This window comes from Molothrus aeneus, chromosome 1, assembly GCF_037042795.1.
Source record: "Molothrus aeneus isolate 106 chromosome 1, BPBGC_Maene_1.0, whole genome shotgun sequence".
NCBI lineage: Eukaryota > Metazoa > Chordata > Aves > Passeriformes > Icteridae > Molothrus > Molothrus aeneus.
Window position 1 is genome coordinate 102,163,284 of NC_089646.1, and position 19,129 is coordinate 102,182,412.

At 37.4% G+C, this 19,129-nt stretch overlaps 1 protein-coding gene across 6 annotated transcripts in view; it reads right to left on the reverse strand.

The window, feature by feature from the left end:
- Positions 1–19,129, reverse strand: part of PTPRM (protein tyrosine phosphatase receptor type M) — a 441,308-nt gene that overhangs the window by 190,464 nt on the left and 231,715 nt on the right. For all 6 annotated transcript variants that reach the window (XM_066561791.1, XM_066561798.1, XM_066561783.1 and 3 more), the window contains exons 9-11: positions 18,724–18,833; positions 16,235–16,436; positions 12,436–12,538 (exon numbers count right to left, since the gene is read on the reverse strand). In XM_066561791.1, the coding sequence (XP_066417888.1) occupies positions 12,436–12,538; positions 16,235–16,436; positions 18,724–18,833 (415 nt within the window). The remainder of the gene's footprint in view (positions 1–12,435; positions 12,539–16,234; positions 16,437–18,723; positions 18,834–19,129) is intronic.

Below are 19,129 nucleotides of genomic sequence, written 5' to 3' on the forward strand. Positions count from 1 at the left end.
TTACTTGGATTCCCAAGAAAAGAGGAAGGCCAATTCCCACCTAACAGAGGCAATTCTACTTCTCTAAGTCTAAATGGGATGAATATGTTATGTCATGTCCATGAAACAGTTCTGAGATTCAAGCATCTGTTTTAAAATAAATACTATAATATGTTGTTTTCATTCTACAGTCTTCAGGGTAGCTGGATATGATACAATATAATACTCTACTGGAGTTAGAAGACATGGAGTAACACAAAAAACCAGCGGTCTTCATGCAAACCTGCCCAAGTAATATCTACTTTCAAAGAAATCCAGGGCCACTTTCAAATGAGATTTCTTCCTCAATAGCCATGAAGAAGATCAATAGCTACACAACGTTAAATTAGAAGAACAATGAAAAAAATTGAGAAATTATGTGATGTCCTTAAGGAATTCCCTCAGATCTAAATCCATGCATAAATGATAAAGATACATTGCTCAGCCTCTTGTATTCAACTCCCAATTTATGCATGTTATATGTGATACTGCCTCCTAGAGCAGTGGTTTTCATTCTGTTCTCCACAAACCTGTAGAAAATGCAGTTTGCAGAAGGTTAGAAAAACATACAGCTTAGGGATTTCCAATCACAACAATTAGATCTGCATGTATGCTGAAAGATCGTCAGGGGTTTATAAATTAAAAAAGTAATTTTATTAAGAGAAACTGATTATGAAGATTACAAGTAAGTGATATTCTAGTTCAATGTTTTCTAGTAAACAACAGATTATTGCATTGCTGTAACTATGCCCTGAAGAGTGTCTATGAGGTGTGGACAGTCTGCAAATGCACCAATGTTCACAGGCATGACTATGGCCAGTTGCACAGCTTTTATTTATAAATGTGAATTAATATGCACATGCAAATTGATCATATTACACAGAAATTAAGAAGTAGGATTTAGAGCAGGAGATGTGCTAATGGATTAATAACACTGTTAACACTAAATATATCCTACACCTTCTACAAAGCTGTGCACTGGAAATTCACTACTGAATTGAGCTGGGAAATTAAGAAAATAGATGCATTCAAATGAGCAGTTTATAAGTAGAGGGAGAATGCTTATTTTCTGCCTTTATTCAAGGATGCTTTGCAATCTGCTGGTTTGTGTACAGCACAGGAAGAAAAATATTTGCTGAGGCAGCTGACTGAATACACAAGCCAATTTCAACAGGTTTTTTGATTCAAAGCTTGAAAACTGTTTACTGCTCATTAAAGCGCTCACAGAGGATATGAAGTTTTTCATCTATTCAGTGAGAAGATTCAAAGTAGAGCATGGAGAAACTAGCTCAAACAGATCCACTACAGTCATTTAAGATGTTGTCTCATTTGTCCATTTTCTCCTGGCCAGATGCTTTGTTTTCATGGGAAAACTGGTGGGAAGCAGCACATGCCTGTGCTTCAGTTGCAACTGCAGAGGCCAGCATTATCACGTAAGCACCCAAGGCACGGGCACATTTTCTCTTGCTGGCTCTGCTATAGGAAAGCAAGACCACAACAAAAATAACCACAACAGAATTCTCGCCTCTCAATGCTATCGTCTCTTTCCACAACTTAAATGCAGTGGGTTCCGGTCCAGCAATTTGGAAACGGAGATTACTATGTTCATTTTCATTCTTTCTTCCCTACAAAAAAGCTCTGCAGGGCACTTTAATCAGCAGTGCAAAATGATGCAGGCAGACACAGAACACAAGTCAGTTTTTGTGGCATCATCCCCTGTTTTCAGGACTTCTGTGGATAAATACAAGGCTGACCTTCTCTTCTGTTAGTGAAGATATAACTCTTCCTCCTCCCTGCACTGGGAACGACTCTGGTAGGATTAGGTGGCACAGAAACCTTGGCAGCATGACATTGTACAGCTCTTCCCACAGGAAATCTGGCTGTAGATAAAAGATCCTGCACAGTTCAGGATTAGCACAACTGTTAAATACAGATGAGATTTTGGCCTTGTGCTTCTACTACCCGACGAGGTTAATCTTGAAAACAGCTTCAACTCCAGATGGGAGAATGCAGTTAATTCATCTGTCCTCATCTGATTTCCCCGTGGAACTTTCTCCCTAAATTCAACACTTTTATAATGCCTTACACATCTATCCTACCACTCTCTGATGCTGTTTTAGGCTGAGGCTTTTACACTTCTCCTGACTAAAGAGCTGCTGCTCTCAGTTGTAGGGCCTAGTAAGTGTCTCTAATGTTTCTTTGTGTCATTTAATGTAATCCAGTTGAGCAGATTAGCTTTTACTTAGCAATGCTTTAGAGTCATGATGCTTGTTGTAAATGCCAGTGATTTCCTCTCCTTAAATGAACAGTGTAACAGAAAGTTTACATGTTAATATTCAGGAAAATGAATACTCCTTCAACATCAAGTGTGGGGCATGACAGTGTTCCACTTGGAGTGCATCTGTAGCTTTTCTTCCTCTTTCCATGCAGCACTTCTCTTTATCCTTTAATTTCCTTTAACATTACTTAGTATCAAATGAATAGCATTTATTTGATTGCTTGCAATGAATAATCAAAATGCTTTAGTACAAGTGATTCAATGGTTTAGAATGGTTCAATCAAAAACTTATACTGAGAGCTAGGAATTGCCCCAAATTACTTTGTTCTGGAAACCACAGTCCTCCTACTGTACATTTAAGTATTAGCAACAGAATTCTTTTTAATGCAGCCATTTAGTGTTTGCTAGTGAATAAAGGGCTCATACAAATTTGCTCAAAATGTACAACACTGAAGAAAAATTCTTAAGGTCAACAGCAGTATGGAAATGCACCATTGTGAAAGAATCTGCAGAAAAGCCAATTGAATTGGTACTGATTATTACTGTGTTGCAACCTAAATTAGAAAAATCCCGTTGACTTTTTGCTCCTTGTCACTCAGACAACTCTGATCCATGTGAGAATCTTGGCAAAAGTTTGTGCTCTTTTGGGGGTTGCCATGTACAGAACACTGAAAAATGTGCTTTTGGTGCCACAGTGCTGTGTGACTTTAACTAGCACCACCTTCCTGACAGGTACATATACCTGTTTCAATTCACCACTTCCTAGAGTTATATATATGGTCTCTGAACTAAAATTGCTCTTCTTCCCCTCTGAAGTTTATTCCTCGGACGCATTTTTAGAAAATAACAATTTCTTCTCTTGGCCTTAACTGGCTAGTTAAAAGACAAGTCAAGCTCTCTTGGTTCCTCCATATGTGACACAGGTTTTCCATGATCATTTATGCCAAAACACTCCACTATTGTAGTGCCAGTACATTGGTATTCCTTGGTAGATCAGAACAAGGCATAGGAGCTCACATGAGGTCCTGCCAGTGTCTTGTACAATGATGCTGATAGCTTGTCACCTTTGCTGGAAACCCCACCTGCTGAGTACAGTCTATTTGCCTATTTCACACCCATGCTGTGTTTTGAAGATTCACAGTCATACTGTGAGCCATGCACACACACTTTCTTCTCCTCTGATATTTCCAAAAATGAGCCTCTATCTTACAACATGCATCCTTCTTATTAGCTCATAAAAGGCAAACTTTGGACCTCATCTTGAAAACTATTCAGTATTTTCTGTGCAACACTCCAACCCAGTGCTGCAGACAGGATTACTGTCCAATGGATCAAAATATTTTAGATCTATAAATAAAACAGGCACTGGGTCACTTCTCAGTTGATACTCAGTATGTCACTATACAGCACAGTGAACATGTACTTATATCACAGTCTCTGTTTCAGAGCTTTTATGAACCACTTAGAGATACAAATTTAATTCAAATACTTATGAAACAAAAGGAACTGAATCTTGAGAATCACAAAAAATAGAAAGTACATGGCATAGCTAGAGCACAGAAATATTGATATTCAACACTGCCAGGCTTCAGCACTAGCAGGGGCCAAGCAGCCAGGGCTTCCAGTATGACCTGCAAGCCTGACCTGAGTGCTCATTGAGTCAAATGGGTGAACGAAGATCAACGGTGACATCATACTTTTCATTTGGGACACCTCCCTTTGGCATCTAGAATTTGAGAGGAAAAATACCAATGGAATTCAAACCTTCACAAAAACAAAAGAACTGAGGTAAGATGAAAAGCTACAGTAATTTCACATGGACAAGGATACGGGAAGTGCACATACACATAATACACATTAAGGTCAACAGAGAAGGCTCCCAGAGAGAGCAATGGGTTATGCATGCCTGACAAATCCTAACCACAGTTTTACAGGAATTTAGAATGGGACACTCAGCACTGTGGCTACAACGAACATACATGTGATGCTGTCAGAAAATTACTTTGAAATGTCTCCACAAAATACATCCCCACATAATCCTGTTCCACAGCCACCAGGGGAAAGGTAGCTGGCCCACATACCATGCCTTCAATCCTTCCACAGCACGCAGCAAAATGAAAACAAATCCCTGGCACACTTCAGTAAGCACAGAGCAACAGCACCTCTTTCTTACATTTTCAAGGACTGCTCTGGTTGTTCTGCATTTGAACTTGGGTATATTTAAACTGAGTATTCCTTCAAAAATCAGGCAACGCATTAATTTCCACTGATGTTCATAACTCCTTCACTGTGGTCCCTACATTAAACACCTCCTTCTCTCAAGGCAAGCACCCAGAAGGACATTTGAGCCACCAACACACTCAACTCAGTGGGAGAAACATGCCTCTGCAACTCCAGAGGGCCACTCTGACATGAAAGTAGGATTGTACCTCTCACACTGTCTCTATGGGATGATCAGTGCTCCTAATCGAGGAACTTTCCAAACTCAGACAGAAGTAGATGCTTACATTTAAAGACCTAAAACACACTTTATTTGGGATTTTTACTGCACAGGTCAACATCTGCTTAAGATATAAGTTTCTGAGCTCTCTCAGGAGAGATGTGACATTCATACCAACTTTTTCCACAATAACCTAACAACTCCAGCAGATTTGCAGAAATCAGTGGCTGGGGTTAAATACTGTTTTCAAACTGAGAGGCTTTCACCACACTGCTCCCACAACCCAACCATCTGTACAGCATTACTGTGGTCTCCTGCTGAGGCTGGCCTAGCATGAAAACACAAATACAAGAAAAATCAGAGAGCTAGGAGAGTGCACATGATGAAACCTGTCTAATCAAATGGAGACTCTCTTTCTTCTGTCCATTATTTTTGTTTTTATTTAAATACCATCTAAATTGTAACACACCAAAAGTTCCATAACAAAAAGATATGGACTTCAGGTCTCATGTTTGCCTGAGGGGAGCTTCAGGAACTTTGTACTTCTAGTCTGAGGTTTTTGCTGCTTTATTGGAAACATATGATACTTGAAAACAGGTTGGTGGCTCAGACTTGCTAACACCAAACTGCTTAAAATCCATCTAAGCTATTTATGCAGCACTGTCCTCCCTGTTAAATTGCTGGAAAGGTCCCCAGTAGGGCTGTAGCACTAGCCAGCTACCACTCTCCCCAAAATCCCCAGACATGATAAGGGCCCATTCCCAAGTGGCAATCTGTTAAGCAGTACTAGTGCCTGGGAGCTCTGCAGTATAAATATGGACTGGTTTCAGCCAGTTGGCCTCAGCACAAGAGAATGGTACTGGACATACAAATTTCACTGCTAAATATGCACACCTGAAGTCTGAGCTCAAGTACATTAATCTGAGCACTGAGTAGCCATCCCTCTCAAAGGGATCATGTAAAAGCCATCCCATTCTGTTCCTTGAATATTCAGAGATTGAGCTGTTCATTTTAGTAAGCAGATTTACGAAAAACATGTTTTATCAATTCTGACTTAAGTTAGCAATCCAGAGCCAGCAAAACAGGTGTGAGTTCCACGAGTTAATGATTCACTGGCTGAATTGTTGATGGACTTCAGCCTTCATGAGGGAGATGAGAAAAAAACCAGTGGATCTTAACAAAAGGATCTTAACAAAGAACTGGTAGAGATGAACTGGACTATCACGCTGTCCAAATGAGAGGTAAACAATATAGAGAAGACTATCATAAGGGATTTTGCAAAGATATGGTCTCCACTGCAACCTACTTAAGGACAGCATGTAGAAGGAATGTGAAATGAACAGCAGAGCCTCCTAACAGTGCAGCATATTTTTAAGTTGTTAATTATAACCAAAATCTGTGAGAAAGTATTAGTGAGTTATGAAACTGAAATTAATCTCTTCACAGATATGGAATAATCTTTTTTCTCTTTTATTATTGAATTGCTCTAGCTTGCTTTACTTATTATGGATTATTTTCTATTAATTGCTAAATGACAGGTGTCATTACATGCTGAGTTCTCAGTAAGACAAATTAGTACTTGAAGAAATCAAGGATCAATACTGCTTTTTCCCAGGGACTATGTGAGAAGTCACAGTAAAAGGACCATGGAAATTTCTGAACAAGCTAACAGGACATGTGAAGCTGCACCATGCATGTCCAGGCAACAGGTACCATAAATTCTAGTTCAAGTCACAGTAAAAAAATCCAAGGACAAGTTCTACTGCATAAGAAAAAAGAATTACAGCATTTTTATAGCATAAGCAATTACTGCATTGTTCCCTCAATGAAACAGAAATTGACCCTTCTGCTGTAAATAATTATACTTGTTGCTATAAAGAAGGGACAATTATGGGCATTAATAAAATCCAATCCCTTCTCTACCACAGACATCCTCAAACAACTTTACTGCCTGCCTTACAGGTTATAAAACTACGATTTGGAAAGAGCTGACCCTACAGCGCACAATTCAGGCCTTTATGTTTACAGACCCTTAAGCAATAGAAAGGCTGCTTGTAGCAAGCAAATTAAAGAGTTCCCTTCACGCTCTTTAGATCCTGCAGTCTCAAGTAATTTGAAAGGCTGTCTTTTGAACATGGCATTCCAGAATATTAGTGAGTTAGTAATGCTACTTAAACACAGAGAGTTACATTATTTCATGATGCCCATTTCTTTATCATAAATACACCTAATATCCAGACTGTTTTATCTGTGAGCTCTTGGAAGGCCAGAGTTTACGTTTCATTTTATTGAGAAGCTTTCCAAATTCTGCTTATTAATGTACAGTTCTGATACTTCTCTGCTCAGCTGTGTCTACATGAGATTTTCTTTTTTCTCATTACTGTTTTACCATGTAATGCCACTGGGAATAGAAGGAAATTGCAAAATCATGCTAGCATTACATAATGTGCAAGGCAGGAATTGTGAGATGACATAGCTAAAAATGCAGATATTGCAATTGGCATGTGCTGTTGCCATGTTTTTGCCTGCACAGAACACTAACATCTCTTATTGTGCCAATCAGCATTCTCCCATTTCAAAACTCATTTGATCACATATCCTGCATTTATAATGACACTCATGATGTCTGCCATCATAATTCATGCACAGTAGCTAATGCTGCACTCTTACTATGCAACATAGAAACTCTGACAGGAACTTTGAGAAGCGGATTTGAGGCCCAGGCCTGTGGCTACAACATACAAGAGCAATGCAAGTGTCTCATGGACTTTTCACAGTAATGGAAAATATCCTGAAACTTTGGTATTCAGAGTATTTGAAACCCTGCTGCTTTCTGAGTTTCGATGATATCTGCATGTGTTTCCAAACAGCCTGCCTGGCTTCCTAGTTTTGTTTTTGTGGTTTTTTTTTTTTATTTCTTGATTGCCAGTGAAACAATCAAGTCTGGTGATCTCCTGACTAAGTGAGTGATTTTTGTAAAGCTAGTACATTTCAAGAATAAAGGTAGGCAGTAGCTTTTTTGGGAGGCTCTCAGATTGGAGAATCCTGAAAAAGATCTCTCAGGATTCAGACAACCCCATTTCTTCATATGGAAGTGGATGGACAGTGCTGCAAGACCTAAGTCATGTGGCACAAGAGTGCCAATGCCTGCTGCCAGCCTATGAGGAAGGGAGTGGACACAGTGACAGAGCAGAGGCGATGGCCAGACGGTGGAAGGCTGATCCTCACAGCACCAGTCATGCTGAAGGAAAGAGATGAGGCTCTAAGACAAATCCTCCTGCCCTGTAACGTGTGTGGCAGGCATGGGAAGGCAACTATGACCTCTGCTACACGTGTAGCACGAGGTGGTTCCGTGGGGAAGTGCTGCATTACATACAAGTCTTTGCATATAAGGTGACGCCTCAGATTAACTCACTCCATCCTTCTACTTTCAGTGGGGAAGAGCTGGGTCTCCTTTAAAAATTATTACACTCTGAGTGCTGTTGAACTGGCTAAGCCACATACAGAATTAGGGACTCCTTGAACTTGGGCTGACAAAGGTTTCTTTACACCATTTCAATTTCCTGTGAACCATGCTGTTCCTATGCCAGGGACCATGTGCAGATCACCTTCATTCCAGCTGTGACACAATGAACCAAGACTTTACATGATGCCTTTAAAGGCCTGGATAAGCAATAAGAAATGTACATTTTTGTGAAATTTAGGCAATCACATGTGTCCCTCTTTAGAGGTAGTAGGAAGGAGTGCATATCGCTTTAGATAACCTATAGTTTGAAATTTCTATGGTAGTTTCCAGTTGTACTGCAAAATACTTATTATCTTATTATGGCCTTTTGAAGTGTAATAAATGCTACTTCTTCAAGGTAGAGAGATTAAAAGTATTTTTCAAAATTAAGCACTTCAAGTAGAGATGTTTGCTTTATTTTCCCAGTAGAGTTCTTATTTGTGCACTTAGAAGAAGCTGGGCACACAGGTGATAAAGGGCATGCATGGAGAGTACACAGATGGCATTCACTCTAGAATGCTTAGCTTTCAACTCACATAATTCAAAGTTTATTTGCTTCCTTCTGCAGGTTTTCTTTAAGATACTTTTAAATTATACTACCGGGCAATTGCTGCAATTCTCTCCCTCTCATCCTGTCTGGGCTTTGCAGCCCCAGATGCTGCTGGACTGACCCCATGTACTCAGAGCACACAGAGCAGGAAGTACTTTGGCGTCCCAAATGCCAAGTATTGCATCCACAGGGATTTGTGAGCTGACACATTTGGTCATCCTGTTCTTTTATTTCAGACTGGAATAGGAAAGTACCAAATGTCTGTGGTCTCTGTAAGAGTAGAAAGGTTGGCTGAATGGGCCATTAACTGGCCCGAAGAATTTAATGGGGTAAATCCAGCTGAGCCAAACTCTGTAATAATGTAGTATGAAAAACAGATCATGAGGCAAAGTAGAGCCTGGATGCTCTTGCCTTTTTTCTGATCTATTTTGCTCTTTCCTGAGTCTGCTCCTCACAGAGACTTGCTATCACCAGGTAGTTCCAGTGTTATCTGAGCCAAAATCTTTGGGATGTTTACTATTAAAGCTTTTTGAGGATGTGGCACAGAATAGGAGGAAGAGGGTGGTATGGGGACAACATTTTGCTGCTTATGTAAACAGATAAAAGAAGTGGAAACATTTGACCTTTATCATGGCAAGACTGAATAGAAATAGGTGCAACAAAGAAAACTTCATTCTCCTGCTGAAGCTAAAACCTTGCAAGACAACTTTTTTCACAGGAGGTCACAAGAACCTTTCATAGTGCAATGTGACAAACAATCTAAAGTTCTTTCTAACAGAGATGAATGTATAAATTGCACTAAATGCACACAGTAACTGAGCATTACAGCTATCATTCCTGTGTATGAGCCAGATTTTTGCAATAAATTAGCATTCCTTGGTTGAGTATATGGCATTGACCAATTTATACATTTGCAGAAAATTTGACCCCAGAGTCTTCTAAACTTTAGGCTAACTTGCCCTGGAGAAGTAAAATATACAAATGGTATTGCCTTGGAAGAGTGAGTCCCCCCTCAAGAGATGTTGAAAAGCCCTCATAGAAAATATATTTGCATTTGTATGCTTTTTATGCAAATTCTTCAAAACTTAACGGACTCTTAAATTCAAAAATCTGAAAAAAGAGAGTATCTGCAATAAGACATATATTACACAATTTCCACAAAGGGATCATCTTAAATTAAACATTTTTTGCTTCATTTAAGCCTTGCAAATTACAATCATTCCAAAAGTCAAAATAGCTTAGCCAGATCTTAAGGAAGTACATGCATTCATCATTACTGAACGCATTACTGCTTTAAACATATATAATTCCAAAATAATCTCCTTGAAACAAAGACAGCAACAACCATAAAACATGCTGGACCTGAAAGTGGAGACAAAGCAAGCAGTATTTGCTATATTAAAAATCTGACAAAATACGTTTCAATCATGTCCAGTCCTATTCTAAAACAACCTGCAATGCAATTTGGCCTTCATGATTATTGTGTACTTAATCATTATAAACAGAGCTTTCTGAATATTTCTATAAAGTCTGTTTTTGTGAATCAACATGTAAGCAATCAGGATTGCACCTTCTCTCCTTTGATATTGTGCTGGTTGTGTGCAGCTTCTAAGTGGCATAAAATATCAGGATTTTTCTTATTGAAGAAGACAAAAAAAAATTTAATCACAGAAAAAAAGCTGGACTTCAGAATGACCTCAGGTATCAGCTTTGTTGACATGAATGGCAGAAATCTGTGCTCTCCTTTTCCATCTCAGGAATTGAAGAATTTTATGTGTCATGGTTGATGTGTTGATCAATAAAGTTACAACAGTCTTTTACACTGAAAGTTTAGAGCAGTTTCAGATATCTGCATTAACCAAGCTGGTAGCTGTAGCAGAATCAATATACAAGGCATCTTGCCTAGTGGTGTGGATAAATGAAGTATGACTAAACTTTCAACACCCAATGAATACAGATTAAGATGATAAAATCCATATGCAGAATGTGTTTTGCAAGCAGTGTGCTTGGGAGTGGAATGTACTATAAAATGCTAGAAGTAATAAGAAATCCCAAATTTCATTTTCACTCTGCTTCACTCAGCATTTACATGCTAAGTCTGCAGTCAGCCTTCATTTTATTTTAAGACCTATTGCAAAGGACCTTGGTAAATTTGCTGCTGTGTGTTCATCTGTCAGCTCTATAACTTCATGTCACTTTAAATCTCTCCTCCTATTTCCCTAACCACTCATCCACATATTTAGCACACTTTCATCTCCTAATGAGCTCCTTTCTATTGTCAGTGAAGTTTCTGTTATGTCACTACTGCTAAGGAGCCAATCATCTTTCGTTCATGATGTAGATAAAAAGAATGAAACAAGTTTTTTTATTAATAGCCTAATACGTTCATGTTTAAACAATGACTCCAACTTGTATCATTTTCATCCATGCTTGAATTCAGAAGGACTACACTACAGCTTTGTGAGACAAAGTCAGACAAACATCAAATAATTCTGTTTCTAATCTAACCTGCTAAATCAGTTTCATTAAATGCGCTCTAGTATTTGCTCCTTTTCTCTCAGGTGGTTCAGACTTTTGCTACATTTCATTTTTAAAAAGGTGTCTGAATGAAAAACTGCATAGCATTACCAAAATGCAGGCCTATGTACATATAATGCATATAACTAATAGTAAAAATTCCTAATTATATGAATTGTATGAATATTCTGAACAAACCCAAAGACCATTTGTTTTCATTTATGCATATACGAGCATACTAGATCTGTATTTCCCAGATGAACAGAAATTATCAAAAACTTCAGCATCAGGATGAAAATATATGACAGTCACTCAGTATAGATGGAAACACTTCCTACAGTAATGAAAGAATTAAGGAAGATACACAATTAGCCAAAAGGAAAAACATCGTATAGCTGTGAAAAATCTCTTTCTCATCTTTTTTTTTGTTTATTCAGAGTATTGAGCTCATTACTGGTTCTCATTTAAAATAATCTAACAATTTCTCTGTCTTCCTCACTGAAAATCAGGCATCCTTTATTCTAATCATAAAGAACTTACACAGTACCATGTATCTGGCAGGGAGATAAACCTCTGAAAATTGGAAATTCATTAATGGATACTAAAAAACACTGAAGAATCAAGGATACTGGTTTTAAAGGTTGCTTGTTTAAATTATTTCTGCTATCATGGTCAAATAATGTAAATACTTTATGAATGTTACAGTACATACTGGTGCACACTGTTTAAATTGGCTAACTTACTAAGAGTTCACTACCTTAAATTTGTGAAGTAAACAAAAAGACTGAATATTAAAGACAGTAGCTCAGCATAAAAAATGTGATATGCCCTTGAACTTATAACACTGTAGTAAGCAATTACCTTAAAGAAGCCACCCACACAACAGAACTATGGCTTTGTTCCTTATCTTCAAAGAACGAGCCACTTGCATCTGGATCAAATCCTTTAAACAATACATGAACACTCAACATCAAAGCACTTTCCTTTTTTTCAGTTATTTAATTTAATTAGAGCTAATACAGACATGAATTTAGACACTGATTGCTGTGTAGAAAATCCCCAGAAAATATGTTCAAGAAATCAATCAATTTGGTTTTTAATTTCATAAAGAATTTCTCCCCCAGTACCTGACAGGAGCGCCTCTGCTCTGTGCAGGTTTCAGCAAGACTGTCACAGTGCTGTCAGTTTGATTCAAAGGTGTTTCAAGTTCATACGGTGGCATAGAGGGTGCTAGAATAAGAAAAGAAAAGAGGCAAATAAAATCATTATTCCTGTATTTCTTCTTTCAAGAGCTTTATCTTTATTTGAATATGCAATTTTAAAGGCTTCTTCAAATACTAAGACTATACTACAAGACTAAGATGCTTTCTGTTACAATGCAAGTGTGAGACAACTGTTAAATAGCTTCAGGAAAATAAACCCCAACAAATCCCAAATAAAGAAATACCAGCTCACTCCCAGTTTCAAGACAGGAAACAGATACTAGTGGGAGTAAGTTTGCAGAAACTATTGAGAATCCATGACTTGGAAGTGAAAAGTTATCTTAAGAACAGCATCTGCAAATGTGCATGCTGAAGTGACTATTGCTTTTGAAACTGAGCCCAGCTTTCTCAGTATGACAGCTGTATCAGGATGTACTCTTGTAATTTGTTTTTCCTGGAATTTTAAGTAGGGCTATAACTGTCTTGGGTCTATTGTCCACCAAGACAAGAGTTTATCTTAGTCTGAAGCCCCACTCAGCACTTTTGCAAACTGTCTTCATGGAAGATTTACAGTTGTGATTAAAACAAATTATGCCTCAGTTACTGCCTTTTACTGTTGCTTCTTCACTGCTATCATCTACTCACGTTTGTATCATTACATTGGAGGGAAGGCTACTCAGTTAATTGGTTATTTGACAGGCTGCCGTATCTTTATTGTTCACTTGTTAATGGTGATGCACAATTAACAGATCTAAAGGCTAGAAAAGCAAAAAGTGGTCATTCCAATGGTCTCCTCTGACTGCAGGAATAATGCAGGGCAATTAACTTCCCTAAACTAATTCCCATTTGAAACGAAAAACATGTTTGGTGGGGAAAAGACTTTCTCCTGAGAAGATTCTTCCAAAGATTCATTTAGTTCTTCTCAATTCATTCAGTTTCCTCTAATTGGATGCTTCGTGTGTACCATATCAATAGAGTGTATTATGCTCCACTTATAGATAGTATGAACCTCCAGGAAATTATTTTCCAGTGTATTTTCCCATCAATTTTGTTCTTCCAGTACTATCTGCATCTACTTGAAAGGTAAAAGAATTTCTCTCTTTATCCACAGTGCTGTATATATCCAAGTAAGGATTGTGTTAAGAACTGCTCTGTACTCCACAATTCCTCAGACTGCTATGAAAACATTAAAATCTTCATTGCTTTGCACTGCTATTCATCAGTTTTGAAATGTTTCACAAATAAAAAAAATTAAGTCTTCAAAAAACTCATTGTATGCTGAGAAGGTTTTATTCTGTTTACAATCCTCGATATAAGGCACAAACATTAAGACTAATCATTTTAAGTAATTTGGGTACCACTTAAGTCAGACTATCAAACACTACTTTAAAGGTTCAGGCATACTCTGCAGTTTTGAATATCCAGAACTTGTTCATATAATGTCCCATTCTCAACCTGACCATCCTGAAAACAAGAATGGACAGGAACTGCATCGACAAAAGCTGTATAAACTCTGATCGTTTTTTGACTACTTTGTGCCCCTGTTGTACTGCCTGCATCTTAGCAAGTCTTCTGATTTTCCTAATTTATGAGTCATAAGTCCCTACTTGCTCTCTTTACTAATTTTAGTGTCCCTATAAAGAGCAAGACTGTCTTCCTGTCCCAGAATGAGCTGTGGTTCTCCCAGTCATAACCTTTAGTCCTGGCTACTTTTTCTCTTCTCCATTTTTTCTCGACTACTTTAGGACTCTTCCTCCTCCACACTGCCTACATGTAAAGAAGGAACTTATTAATAAACAGAGAAAACAGGAAATATTCAAATATTCATGTAATAGTAAAATAAAACACAGTAACTATTTCCAGTACATAAGAGTACTATTCAAAACACTTGACAGGAAATTTAGAGGTTTTTATTCCAAAAAAAATGCAATCCAGAATTAGAGAGAGTAAAATGCAAAAATTGGTCAAATTGTGCCTAATATGTTCTAAAAAACAGTGAAACCTTTCATCCAGAAATGTTCAGAAGTTCTGTTTCACATCTCTCCAAAACGGAGATCACTGTCCACATGAAAGAGCTTCAAAGCTTTCCAGTGAGACAATGAGATCACAGCCAACATCACTGCAAAGAGGGTTCCATATTCAACAGCTATAATGCTAGTCAGGACTTTTTAATTTTATTAAAAAATACACACTTTTTTATATTTTAAATTCATCAGAGAATGGTTTTAATTACTTATCGACAAGACATAAACATTTCTTGTTAGTACAGGAACTGAGGAAGCAATGAGAGAGTGGGGTGCAGACAAGACAGTGTGCAGAACCTCACCACATGGAGATTTGGAGGTTTGCCTCACCCTCAAGCACTCCTGTAATGCCTGTTCCCACTAGTGAATTTCTTTTGATGATGTATCATTTTAGAAAACAACAATTTAAGATCTAGAACTATTCCCAAATGTCCAGATTCTCATCCATACTCAGTAGTTTCCATTTCTCATTCTAATAAGGGGTGTTCTCATCATCCAAACTCATAAAAAACTCATTTCTGCTGTGTCAGAAATTGATTTTTGACAGAGAAAATTTCTGCTTGGTATAGGAAAGGGGATGGAAAACAAACTCCATCTTTACTGATCAGTGTTGCTTTCATGTTCCAGACAGAGTTAATTGTGTAACTTGAAAATTAACATTTTTGTTTCTCTACAAACAGCTGCATTGGCAATAACTTCCACCTAGCATTAACTGTCCTCTCCTATAATAAGATAGGAGAAATCATTCTATTTCTGATAAAAAACTTGTCAATTTCTTCATTCCAGTGAGGACAGAAAATGAGGGATGGGGGAGAAGTACACAGAATGAGAGTAAAAGAAAAAGAAGATTTTGTACCCAAATGCTTTCTGGAAAGCCCAGTTGACCACAAATAGGTAGGGCAATTTTCTATAAATATTATCATGGGGCCAGTTTGTTATTGAACTGCCAGTTTAATTGTGAAGAAGACCGTAGAGAAGTGAAGAATAAAGGGATTTCAACCGTAACTTTGAAAAACATTTTGTCATGAGTTACATAAGCATTTTGGAGGATGCAATAATATTCCATCCCCTCAATGAAGCGTTCCTCTGCGTCAAGGGATGGCTTGAAATATTGGTCAAGGATCTGCAGAAGTGACAGAGCCATGCTGCTGTTATCTGAAAACCACCAGTCCTGATGTTCTTGTCTAATACAGTTTCGTATCCACTTCAGTCCCCATGCCTGTTAGAACACAGGCAGCCTGGCAGCTAACTACAGTTCCTAAGTGAGCTCAAGATGTACAGCATCTCTGCCCTACTCTCGATTGTTCATGGCTCATTAAGGAGATTTTCCAGCACTCTTACTGTTCTAATTTAGAATCATGTCAAGGCTGACTAAGCTCTGAATGAAACCCTCATCTTCAGGCCCAAAAAAACACTATGCTAAATGTTGCAACTGCAGCTGGCACTGGCTGCAAACACATAATTCACAGGGGTTTCTTGAGTGATACGTTACAGTTGAGGACAGGAATTTCAAAATACTAGCTAATATTTAAGCACTTGGAAGTTCTTCAGGCATGGTAATACATGTCACTTTGACATCTTCAGGGATGAACATGTTCCTCCCCTTTTCAATTTGCTGCTTGTTAAATTCTAAAGAAGTAAACAACAAAAGAATCACCCAACTCATTATCATAAGGAAATAATATTCTTTGATCAAGTACCTGATATTTTAGTTGTGAACTGATTTGTTATTGGAGGTCCAAAGCCTTTAGCTGTGCTGGCTCTGATGGTGAAAGAGTAGGTAGTGCCAGGATACAGTCCGAAAAACAGGTAGTGAGTTTCATTTCCTAGCTTTGAGACTCGTCCACTTTGATTGGATAAATCTATTTCTGGGTCAAAGGAACTGACTGCCTTGTAGGTGATCTGCAAAAGAATAAGAAAGTTATAAACTGCCTTGAGCAGATGGAGAGAGATTGCATCTTTATCCAGTAAACCCTTCTGATGTATGTGCTGTCAGACATTTTATGATAAGCTATCTTACTCTCTTATACTCTTCAAATCCCGAATCCCAGGAAGGGGCACAGGAACTGAGTTGTAACTTGTATGAGTTATTACTTTTAGAGATACAGAGACTTAGAGGCAGCTAGATTACAACTCTAAAGGATGAGTTCAGGCTTACGTTAATTCCTTCAAGATGCTGCCTTTAACAGTGTCACATTTTGAATTCATCTTAATGTTGGTTTTGATCAGCACCAGTAACAAAACCAATACAAACAGGTAAAAACTGAGAAGTGACCAAGAGGGAGTGCAGCCCCCCATTTCCAGCTGACTTTACTATAATTACACTTTGCCCTGAATGAGGTTATCTTCAAAAGATGATAAGGGCAGCTTAAGGCAAATTTTTCAGAAATTGGGTAAAGCTTCTATTTCAGTCTGAAGCTTAGCTATTACAATTGCTAATTTGGATTTTTTCAGGTTATTATATTGTACCTAGGTCAGATTCTCATTTGGAGGGAAGAAAAGATAAGTGTTAAGTAATATATGCAATGTATATTGTATCCTCAGTTCCTTCTTTGATTCAAACAGTATTTTTAGTTTTCATTAGAAATGTTAATGTAAGTTCACAGTAGAACTTGATCCAGACTTCTTCTATTAATTACTGATTTCTATGCACTGTAATGAGAATTTAAAAATATGAAAACCATTTAAAAATATGAAAGCTATTAAAAAAATAGAAAAGTAAAAACGATTCACCCCTCCTTTTTGCTTTTAAAGTTTCATTTTCCTGAGGGTAATTCCAAAACTCTTATTATATAAAGTGATAATTAACATTCTTTTTGCTAAACTTATTCAATATAATTTTAATTAAGAGGACCCATAATACAGTTCATAGACACATCCAAGTGTCGATGTTACACACCTTAAACACTTGGGATTTCCTAAAACCTCTGACCTAATGAAAATTGATTTTTATATGAGCCATCTAATATAACATCAATGAAGTGTTGAAAATTAGTAATAAAAACTTTCATAGTATTCAGATAAACCCCGACCTTGTTACAGTAGATAGAGGCATATCCGCTACAAATCCTCAACCATAAACTGAACTCAAAGTACCTTAAAAATCACCCAACTAACGCTTCTAATTCTATCAGATGACAGAAGATTAAACAACCAACTGTCTGAACTTTTATCAGTAAAGAAATTAAAGTTAACATATTGCTCACATGAATCTCCCTATCTCAATACAGCTGATGGAGTCATGCGTGTGTATGCACTTCAGGATGAACTGCCTACTGCATACAGTGGGTGTACTCCTCAGCAATGGAATTAGGCATGCAGGCATGCTCCTAAGTAGAAACCAGATCCACCACCGTGTGCTTCTATGCACATAAATCTAGCAACAGTAACAACATTAACAGTTAATTAAAACATTTTGATCCCTGAACACAGGCAACTGTCGTGGTAGCTAGAAAGTCGTTAGTTTTACAAAAAATCAATTCATACTTTTTCATAACATTTTATCCTCTTACAATAAAGTAATTTTCAAAACAGTATCAATAGGTTACCATTCAATTTAACTTTTCTTTTACACTGTATTTAGGTGGGTTTTTTTAAACAAAGCATTTCAATAGCAATTTTGTAGTAAGGTCAGGTAAGAAGCTTAACAGTGATTACTGTCTGACAGCTTAATCTGTGCAGTCTTTTGTCAATTTTTCTAAGAGGTATTCAGGCAGAGCTTCCACATGAGAAAAAGAAGTGATTTTTAGACATCTAACAACATACAATTTTGTTGAATTTGCATTTTAAAAAAGCTAGATTTTAAAAAATTATGCCTGCTTGTTTCTATTACAATAGGCTTCCTATAATGAGGTTTATCTAAATGTGACATTGACTGTAACCACTATCTTATGTCTCCAATTTTTTAAGGTATTTGCTAAGACCTGTCTTTCAATCTTTTAAATATTTGATCTAGAGTACTAGATAGAATGCTATATCATGGTTCTAGATACAGTAGGTTCTTAAAGTTGGTAACTTGAGGACATGCTGGGTCCTGCGTAATTCACTCCTACACTGTATTTCATTTAAAATGGCTACTGTCTCTAAAATGAAGTTAATTTTACACAAACTGTAAAAACACATTAATTTTTATGATTATGCATTTTGGAGAATCCAAACTAGACATAAAATGTAGAAAATTTCTAGATACCTCATACAAAGTAATCACACCATATGTTTGCGCTGGCTCCCTCCACTGAAGAAAAATCTTCTCTTCAAAGGTACTCCCTTGAATGGATTCAAGCGGCACAGCACTCGGGACTAACAGATTAAAAAAAAAGAACTGGTTTTAAGAAAAATCTCAGAAGGACATGCTCTGTTTAAATATTTGTACTGCTGAAGCATTAAAAACCATCCCACCGTAATTTCCCCAAAGACTGAACCAAAGGCCAGGGTAGCTCAGGAGCAGAACGATTTATTTAACAATACAGTGCCATTATGTGTCACCCTCAGTGTAAGAACAAATTAGTGAGCATCACATATTTTCTGTAAAACCCTACTGATAATTTAAAAATAGGACAAATCAACTTTTTATAAGGTAGAATATACACAGGTAA